Source organism: Leguminivora glycinivorella, chromosome 1 (genome assembly GCF_023078275.1).
Source record: "Leguminivora glycinivorella isolate SPB_JAAS2020 chromosome 1, LegGlyc_1.1, whole genome shotgun sequence".
Classification (NCBI taxonomy): domain Eukaryota; kingdom Metazoa; phylum Arthropoda; class Insecta; order Lepidoptera; family Tortricidae; genus Leguminivora; species Leguminivora glycinivorella.
This window is the reverse complement of record NC_062971.1, coordinates 9,280,915-9,291,323: the sequence shown is the minus strand read 5'-3', so window position 1 is coordinate 9,291,323 and position 10,409 is coordinate 9,280,915. Positions and strand designations below refer to the sequence as shown.

Genomic DNA, 10,409 nt, shown 5'->3' with positions numbered 1-10,409 from the left:
CTCAATTCGTCTGTCTGTATGTTTTTTTTAACGTTTGTTAGGTATTCGATATATCCGTCGTTACTGGACCGATTTTTATTTTTATTGAATGTATATACATACAGATTGGTCCCTGCATTTTTATCAGAACCCAGTTCTGATGATGGGAACTCCTCAAATCTTAAAGGCATACATAGAGTGATTATTATGTTTCTATAAGAACAGCAGCCATTTACGTTCGGAACAGTGACATTTGATGCAGTGGAACTGCTGGTAATGATCAGATCGGAACTCCTCAAATCTGAACGGCACACTTATAGTGACTTTGGTATTTTTATCAGAAAACCAAGTAGTTACTCGTACATGAACAATAGTGACATTTGATGAAGTGGAACTTTTGATGGTGATCAGAACGGAACTCCTCAGCGACGTATAGCTCATGTTTGGAGATTAGTTCTTTTTAACGGCCTTCCAAATCTCAAGGGAAGGGGTTCTCAATTCGTCTATTTTTTTAATTTTTTTTTTTATGTTTGTTCCTCGATATCTCCGTCGTTACTGGACCGATTTTGAAAAATTGTTTTTTGATTGAATGTATATGCATACAGATTGGTCCCATTTTTCTCAGAACCCAGTTCTGATGATGGGATCCTGGAGAAATCGAGGGAACTCCTCAAATCTGAAAGGCATACATATGGTGATTTTTGTGTTTTTAAAGGAACAGCATGCATTTACGTACGGAACAGTGACATTTGGTGCAGTGGAACTCCTGACGATGGTCAGAATGGAACTCCTCAAATCTGAACGGCACACTTATAGACACTTTGGTATTTTTATAAGAACAGCATGCACTTACGTCCAGAACAGTGACATTTGGTGCAGTGGAACTGCTGATGATGGTCAGAACGGAACTGCTCAAATCTGAACGGCACACTTATAGTGACTTTGGTATTTTTATAAGAACAGCATGCACTTACGTCCAGAATAGTGACATTTGGTGCAGTGGAACTGCTGATGAAGAGTAAGCCGCCCCTGGTTAGAGTTCCGTTCTGATAATCATTCTCATCTGTAAGTACTTCAGAATCATCCAAATTTCAAAATTGGTTCAGAAATGACGGAGATATCGAATAACAAACATTAAAAAATATACAGACGAATTGATAACATAATCCAACATTTGAAAGTATTTATCACCAGAACCCCAAGGGAAGGTGGTTTTTTTTTCTTAAAAATTATTGTTAAGCATATAGAGTTTTCAAGACAAATTTTGTCAAGCTCGATTTCTTATAATTGGATATCGGATTCATGAGGAATTGAGGCAACTCCTCAAACCTGAACGATATACTCGTACCTACGTATTGTATACTCATTTGTATTTCCATCAACTTATCAAATATTTACATTAAGAGGATACGATACCGAAGCACGAATTCAAATTTGAGATTTTTAGGTCTTTATCGCCGTCGCGCTGACGGGGGCGGCACCCACAGAGAGGCCCTGTGTGCGTGCGCGTGGCGCACGCACACACCCGCGTCCACCGCCGGCACAAGTACAGTGGAAACTGGATAAGTGGAACCTGGGTAAGTGGAAAACCTCTTTAAGTGGACCTAAGTTCTCGGTCCCACTCCCTTAGCAACGAATTACCTCTATAAGTGAAATTTTGGGACCTCTATAAGCGGAATCCATTTTTTGGGAAATTTCTTATTTTTACCTCTGCAACTGGAAGCAGTCATCTCCGAAACCTCTATGAGTGGAAAAGCTTGGCGTTATAAAATTTGTATTTTGAATAAGCCGCCACAAGGAGGGTAGTTTGTTTCGTTAACATTATGATTTGTTTTAACTATAAAAGTATTTTGTATGAGATTACACTTCGTTCAGTTTGGTTTTAGCTGCGGTGCGGTGCCGTGCTGTTAGATTAAGCAATGCCTAAACACACAATCAACTGTTTATCTCTTCAGGATAAAAAAAAAAAAAAAAGATTAGACAGTACAATCGGTATATTGATTTATTTAACCATACTGGTTTCTCTTGCATAAATAAATATTAGGAGTGATTTTGTTTAAATATAAGTTACTTCTTAAAATTATTAACAAAGGAAAGATATTGTTTTTGTATAACAGTATTGTGGATTATTTACAGTATTGCTTTTTGAAGTCAGGATCACATACCTATTTTTTGTTAATTTATATCTACATGCATATTAAACAAAAGATACATATTTATTTGACCATATACGTGACCTCTATAAGCGACATTACTAGCATCGACAACCTCTATTAGCGAGAGCCTCTATAAGTGAGAAAACGCTTTATTTGAACCTGGCGCTCTCTATATTTGTCTAGTTTCGGACTTCTGATGCATAATGTTTTGGACTCCGTGAAGATATTAGGGTCCCCCCACATCTAGCGTCTCGCGAACGTCGTCGCCTCTCCAACGCCCGCGCGGCGTCGACGCCGCGCTCCCGCAGCGCCGACGCGACGATGCGGCGCCTCTCGAACGTCGACGTCGCAGTGGCGTCCGCGCGGCGTCGACGCCGCGCCCGCGTAGCGCCGCCGTGATGCCAGCGGCTACCAACGTCCAGCTAGGCCTTACAATACCGGGATCCCAGTATCTCGGGATTTTTGGGGTAGATTTCGAAACCGATATTTAATTTTGTAATCGGAATCCCGGTATTTTTAGTAACTAACAAATTATGGCAAATAAACGTAAACTACTAATCAAAAACCTTAAATTTGTGCATCATGACGGTCGCTAGACGCGTAAATATTGCTTTTTGCTCTCGTTTCTTCGACACATTCTCTGTTTAGTGTTTTTACAATATTTCTATGAAATGACAGTTTTTCCGATAAAGAGAAAGCAATATGTCAAACGTAGTTGATACAACACAGGCCACAGACCCTCTGTAAACAAGTTGATGCACCTACATTATAGAAATAACTTTTCAAAAAATTGGTTAAGGCATACGAACAAACGTATAAGCTACTTTTGATTTACTGCCACTGACGTCGAGGAGGCGCGGCGCTAACGCGGCGTCGACGCCGCGCGGACGTCACTGCGACGTCGACGTTCGAGAGGCGCCGCAACGTCGCGTCGGCGCTGCGGAAGCGCGGCGTCAACGCCGCGCGGGCGTTGGAGAGGCGACGACGTTCGCGAGACGCTAGATGTGGGGGGACCCTGTGTACTGATTTGACTAAAATGCAAATTTGTAATGTTTTAAGGAATGGTAGAAACAATTCCTTATCTTATACATAATGTGATTATCTTAAAAGATGATTTCTTTTAAGAGTCACATTGTTAGCGAAATAAAGTTATTCGGTATGTAAAAAGCTAAAACCTTTTCGATTTCAAAGAGAAGCCATATTATAGGAGTACAATCAACCAATTAATCTGAATCCTAGGTCATTGGCCAATCTAGACCCTTTCACAGTAAAAGTTTAAGGAATGGTAGAAACAATTCCTTATCTTATACATAATGTGATTATCTTAAAAGATGATTTCTTTTAAGAGTCACATTGTTAGCGAAATAAAGTTATTCGGTATGTAAAAAGCTAAAACCTTTTCGATTTCAAAGAGAAGCCATATTATAGGAGTACAATCAACCAATTAATCTGAATCCTAGGTCATTGGCCAATCTAGACCCTTTCACAGTAAAAGTAAAACTGACTTCTGTAGCAAATAAATGACGGTGTCAATACGACAGGGTTCTAGAGTGGCCTAGGATTCTACATAATTGGTTGACAGTATCTACCTACCAAAAATGTATGTGAATCTTATTCTTTTTTTTGCACATGTTTGACAGAAGTGACAGCGTAGGAAAATTTAACTAGGTAACAATTTGGTACCTATTATATTACCAGACACCGGATTATGTTCCAAGGTAATTAGAACTTTTTAGCAGAATTCTAACAAAAAATCTGCCAAACAAAATCTTATTGCATATGAAGCATAAGGACCTTTTTCAGATGGAAAGCTACATATGCATCTTATATTTCTAATTTTCTAGGGTTGTGTATACATATTACCTACCTAGCATTAGAAATACAAGGCTTAGCACAGAACAAGACCAACCATAAAAATGCTTAACTAATTTGCCAGCTAAATTTAAACCTAGGTATCGGTACTTAAACGTATAGATACTTTTGATATTTTTATTATTTAAAACTTATTTATACTTACATATCAGCATTTCTGTTACCATAGAATTAAAACGTATATAACACTCATTTCATCTACCAACTAAGGGCATCTGTGATCTACATACAAATAAGGCCCGGTTAAAAGTCTCGAAATGTTATGTACATTTTATAATTAGATAAGTGTAAATGGGTCAAAAAATTGGGTCCATGTGCATGTGCATTAAGTAGGTGCACTTTTCCCAAATTGCTGCATGTATGAAATAAGGCCCATCAGTAACTTAACAAAAAATAAGGTATTTCTTACATACCGAATTAAGCGTAATTGTGTTGCTTAACTTCAAACCTGGATAAATCCATTCTGCTACAAGGTTAATATATATTTTTAATATATTCAATCTTAAAGCAGAATGGATTTAAGTACCCAAGTTTGAAACTAAGCGACACAATTGATAGTATGTATCTAGGAGATATTTTCTTTACAAAATCGTATTATTCAAGAGCGCTATGATAAACGCACGTCGAAATAAAGTAAAATTGACAATATTTACCGATGAGATTGTGCTCTGTGTGTAATGGTAAACATTAATAATATGAAAAGTAATTGTTTCAGTCAGAGCATCTTCACTCGTCAATTTCGTCTTACTCTTTAGTTGTGAAACATGGGTGACAAAGGACGGTCACCAGAAGGAAAAGAATAAAAATATATGGATACCTATATATATTATAATATTTTCAGTACAGATGGTGGTTTTTTACGCACTAGTGCGAGAAGTGGTTCATTATATGGCAGGTCGAAACTTCGGAGGCTCATCTGTACTGAAAAACGTCGTACGATACACGTGCGAAAAGGAAATTCGTAATCGTGTTTTAATTTATCGCCACTCGTTTCGAACTTCCTTTTTTACGCACTTGTATCGTAATGTACTATTATCCCGTAGGACAGCAGGTTACTTCAAAGTACTTTAATTAACTACCTAATTTTAATGTTGTCTTCGATTCCCGTCGTCGTTCGTCGTTCGTCGAATCCCGGTAAGGGTATTTATTTGTGTAATGAGCACAGATATTTGTTCCTGAGTCATGGATGTTTTCTATGTATATAAGTATGTATTCATCTATTTAAGTACGGTTTTGTATTTATCTATGGGATATGGGTTAAATTGTGGCGTAGGCGAGAGGCTGGCAACCTGTCACTGCAATGTCACAGTTTCGTTTTCTTTCAACCCCTTATTTGCCAAGAGTGGCACTGAAGCTTTAGTAGTTTCATGTGTTCTGCCTACCCCTTTATGGGATACAGGCGTGATTGTATGTATTCGATCAAAAAAAAAAGTTTGAAAATCGGTCCACGATTCTCGGAGATATCGAGTAACATACATACAAAAAAAATAAAATAAAAAAAAAACATTCAGTCGAATTGAGAACCTCCTTTTTTGAAGTCGGTTAAAAAACCTCACAATGCTGAAGACTCCACATTTATAACCCCTCTACGCTGGTAGTTCAATATTGGAAGCCTCTGTTTGCTTGCTCGGGTGTCAATATTGGCATGTGTATTTTATTGTTATTGATTGTGACATTGTTGTATTGTACCGTGTTATTGTATGATCCAAGTTGGTTGAAATAAAAATAAATTAATTTTAAAACAACTAGGCCAGTAAAATAACACTCAACATTGTTTTAGGATGCCAAATAAGGTGGAAAAATTAAGAGGAATTTTAATGTGTGTGTGAAAAGGCTCCGACCACTGAAGACTAGTTCAGATTATTTTTAATACTTAATGCAGTTGATTTGTGACTTCTCATATGAACAAGTCCTTCACTGACAAATCTTCCTTCTTAGTACAAATTTCAGTGTCATACTTCCATATCCAAGGTCATATTTATTTCAATATGTAAAACTAAAGACGTGAAAATATTTTAAAAACCAGGCCAGTAAGGTTAACTGAAAATGTATTTGGTTGTGACAACTATAGACGCTCCTTACTTTACTGAAAAATATTGTAATTAAACAATAATCCCCTACTAAGCAACAGAAAACAATATTACCTGTTTATCCTACCTATTTCCAGGTATTTACATGCAGGCAATGTCTATTTTGTATTGAAACGCAAGGTCCCTTTGAAAAAGCCTTTATTTGTAATGCTTCAACGGATCCATTTTAATGAATTTGTAAAATATCACTTCTTCATACAACTGGAAATAAAATGAAAATCTTAAATTAGGGCTCTCTCTCCAGGCTTCTCAGTGTTGTTTCCTCCTAAACGAACATCCTGTAACAAAAAGAAATCAAGAGTTAGTTCTGGTAAACTGATTTATAATTAAAATTAGGTTCATTAATATTCTCTGGCTAAGGTGCATCAGAACACCACAACAGGAGCAGCAAGGTTGTATTTGGTTGTGCAACTAAGTAGTTGCACAATCAAATGCAACCAAGTTATTTTCATTGTGCAATATTCCTGTTCTTGGAATTTCATGGAGTCTGTAGACAGAGATATGATTCATATTTTACACACTGAAATATTAGAGAGGTGAACTAATTCATCAGTTAACAGAGCTAATATAGGGACCTAAAATTTATTAAATTGGCTGCTTCCTCTCCTCAACCAAGATCAGATTTCACTGAACCAAGGGACTTCTAGAAATTCATTTTCATTGTGCGAGTCTCAACCCTAAACCATTCATGTATGGAGTGGATGGCAGATAATGCATCATATCATTAAAATTATGGATTTGAACAGTTCTACTTAACTCTTGAAATTAATTTGTGCTGTTAACACAGTGACATGCTGCATAGCTCTATCTGCAGATTTTGTAGTACCTGCAGATATTGTTAGATAATAACAAAACAAAAACGTGTGGTTACTATAAACAGATCACACATTAGCTTTCAGTTGCTTCTGTATTAAACATCAAGGGCAATTGACAGAGTCGTTATTGGTTGAGCTTACTGGAGCTAAGTAGATCTGCGAGGTTGGTTCACTATTTATATTTTTATTTAAAATATACTTAGATCAGTGATGTAGTAGCAAGAAATCACGGTTCCTAAGGTCTCTTGTGTGAATTAATCATTTCTTAACAATTTGGAATGACAATAAACATTATAATGTATGCAGGTCGAACAGGTCGTATACATGATAAAATAAAAGAGAAAGTTAACAACATAACCAATATTTTTCCACAATGTTGTGAAATCAACTTGTCTCAATCATATTGTTTTGTTCGCAATCAATACCACGAAGTTTTTAATTTAAATCTTACACTACACTGGATAATGGCAAAATGCGAAACTTACCTTCAGTTAGTCTGGCACGACCTCCAGTGGGCTGACAGAGGATCGTCGAGCAACCGGCGCAGACGACCACCCTTTGCGCGTGACTGAATACCGTCGTGATTTTGTAGCAGCCGGGGCATTTCACATCCATAAAATATGAGTTAGGATGGGGCACCAGCCTCTTCAATTTATGCTTCCTTCGCTCCGAGGCGGGAGTTGGGTGCAATAGATCCACTGCGAGCTGAAACCGTTTATGTTGAGGTTAGTTATCACATCACTCCCGTCCGACGTAAATAATCACTCCTATCCTGGTTCATCGCAACCGAAATAACCTATAATCGTTACTAGTATCTTTCACATTTATTTCACGCGGTTATCGTTAGCAGTAGGTTTACATTAGAATTCTATGTGACATGTCAAAAAGGCCATGTGTAACACGCATTTTCGACATAATTTTCTTTCTATTCAGAATGCTAGGCCACTATGATACGACTTGTTAACGTTTGTAGAAACTAAGTGAGCACAAAACTAAATCACAAAATTGTAACTATGTTTAATTTAAACGAATAAATTTTATTAAATACACACCGGCATGGTTACAGCTTTGATGCAGAACCGGAAAAGGAACAGCGTCCAATGGACCAAAAAGAATAGAGGGAATCATAGACAATCTAACAGTTCTAAGACTGCGTTCATTATTTTAGAATTATATGTATAAGTATTTTGATGTATATTGAAAACACTTGAGTGACAAGAGTATTATTACTTGAAATGAACAATTTAGTCACTGCCTTGATGATATTAAATTAATTTTAATTAATTATTTCTGTAATAAATAAAGCCTTTTTGATTTTTAAAATGTACATAATTTACTGGATGAAACCAGGAGCACTTCTATATTATCTGTATTAACTGTCACTGTCAATGTGACAACTGACACTGACAGTGGCAGACAGAGCATATTTGCGTGATATTTGCACAAGAGTTTAGAGTAGCGTGGGTACAATTGCATTGCACACCGTAATCTTATTAACAAAATTGAAATTAAGAGCTCCAAGTATACTTTTTGTTGTATAACTATAAATTGTGTTTAACTCGTAATGGCTGATGAAGAATATGAAGCTGACGACGCGGGGGCAGACTACGACGATATTGCCGAAGAAGATGACAACATAGAGGAAGCCGAGGAGCAAGAGGAGGAGGGTTACAATGTGCAGTGCCTGGCTCCCGGCCAGGCTGGAGGAGGTGTGGAGAAATCTAAAAGAATTACCACCCGCTATATGACGAAATACGAACGAGCTAGAGTCTTAGGTGAGGTTATATTTTGTTGTTTATTGCTCTATGATATGGATCATTGTGTTGAATATTATTGTATTAGTAACCTACGAGATTTATAAAAGATCAATTATAACATCAATGTGTAATCAAAAAAGAATAAATATTGAAAACAATGCTATGACCTACATGTATACAAATAATAAGAAAGTTTTATTTAGAAACGGTATAACACTGACATATACCTATCTTTATAAAGTAGCTAACTTATTGTTGTATAAGGTTTAATTGAGCGCAACACCAACAAACTGTCTCACAGTTTGGCAAAAAATTAAGGTACAATGTAACTTTTTTTTTTTAAATAAATAAATAATTTGTCACTGTCAGGTAATATTGTTCTGAAGAAAAAAACAAGCATGTCATAAAACTCACTTTTATTGAGAGTATAGCCATCATCATCATCATTATTATTATTTTATGCCTTTTACACAAAAAATCACTCTCAGACTATTTATTAAAAAAAATAAATAAATAAATAAAAAGTCATTTATTGTCGCAAATAATTTTAAGGTACAATTACTTAAGTATTTATTTCTATCATGCAACTAAGAGTAAGCTACGCTATGATACAGTACAATCATGTCTATGTTCTATATTATTTAACACATTCACTGCTTGGAATGGTGGGCTCTCGTGGACTTGGCTTCACTGTTGCTCTACAATTAACTTTTCCTTTAAATACAAGATAATGGTTATAGATAATGATCGGTTTCTGGAGTAGTGTGCTATTTTTTGTCTGACAGTGAATGTGTTAAAAGAAGAATTTGTGTTTTTGACATGATTCTTATGAGCCTTATTATATTTTTCAGGTACAAGAGCACTCCAGATAGCCATGTGTGCCCCCGTGATGGTGGAGCTGGAAGGCGAAACTGACCCCCTGCAGATAGCCATGAAGGAACTCAAGCAACGGAAAATTCCCATCATCATCCGAAGATACTTACCTGACCATTCCTATGAAGACTGGAGCATTGATGAACTGATCATTATTGACCATTAGATCATTAGACTACTTTAGAATAATTCTTCAAGAAGAGGATGTTTTGTGAAAATTACTTAGAAAAAAATACTCTAAGGCTTATTTAAATCATCTGTTCAAAGTATTCACATTTGGTATTTTTGAAATCATAAAACCTAGACCTAACAGCAGAGGAAAGAACAAAAGTCAAAATAAATTATAAGAAATAACTTTACAAGCAAAGCAACATGCATCATAATATGTATTGTTCCAAGCAATAAGCCCTTCTTTATTAAACTACATGATCTTAAACATACATTGTCAAAGCGGACCCCAGGCTCCCATGAGCCGTGGCAATATGCCGGGATAACGCAAGGAGGATGATAATGATGATGGTAAATTGAATGTTCGACATAATGTAAGATTAAGGATAATATTAAAGTTTATTTTTAAGACTTAGTTTAATTTATGATTTTGGGTGGCCTGTTTTGTGATCACTTACAATAGTTACACAATTTACAATTGACAATTCACAAGATAGTTTTACAATTGTAAGTATTGTAACCATGTTGTCCACAAAGACCTGTTTCATAATAGCGTTTTGTACTTAAACTAAACCCGACCCACGAATCACAAGTCACATAATTTATGCCAATTTTTTTTTTAATTAGGTTGACAATTTCAAGGGGCAGTAGGCTGAGACAGGAGTAGGCTTAGGACTTTTTATGGCATACCGTGGTTCT

At 36.3% G+C, this 10,409-nt stretch overlaps 2 protein-coding genes across 2 annotated transcripts; one reads left to right on the top strand and one right to left on the bottom strand.

Moving 5' to 3' along the window:
* Positions 1-6,218: 6,218 nt before the first annotated feature.
* Positions 6,219-8,052, bottom strand: LOC125228471 (40S ribosomal protein S27). The gene is made up of 3 exons (XM_048133032.1): positions 7,965-8,052; positions 7,398-7,617; positions 6,219-6,375 (listed from the first exon to the last, which is right to left on the bottom strand). The coding sequence occupies exons 1-3, from the start codon at positions 7,968-7,970 to the stop codon at positions 6,347-6,349; spliced, it is 255 nt and encodes an 84-aa protein (XP_047988989.1). The 5' UTR covers positions 7,971-8,052; the 3' UTR covers positions 6,219-6,346.
* Positions 8,053-8,329: 277 nt separating this feature from the next.
* Positions 8,330-10,119, top strand: LOC125228171 (DNA-directed RNA polymerases I, II, and III subunit RPABC2). Its single transcript, XM_048132632.1, has 2 exons — positions 8,330-8,687; positions 9,521-10,119. The coding sequence occupies exons 1-2, from the start codon at positions 8,477-8,479 to the stop codon at positions 9,706-9,708; spliced, it is 399 nt and encodes a 132-aa protein (XP_047988589.1). The 5' UTR covers positions 8,330-8,476; the 3' UTR covers positions 9,709-10,119.
* Positions 10,120-10,409: the final 290 nt, after the last annotated feature.

Coding starts and splice junctions, on each gene's coding strand:
- LOC125228471 (XM_048133032.1), bottom strand. Junction 6,376..7,397: donor TCGTGCCAGACTAACTGAAG/GTAAGTTTCGCA, acceptor TTTTTGTTACAG/GATGTTCGTTTAGGAGGAAA.
- LOC125228171 (XM_048132632.1), top strand. CDS start 8,477: ATGGCTGATGAAGAATATGAAGCTGACGACGCGGGGGCAGACTACGAC. Junction 8,688..9,520: donor CGAACGAGCTAGAGTCTTAG/GTGAGGTTATAT, acceptor TATATTTTTCAG/GTACAAGAGCACTCCAGATA.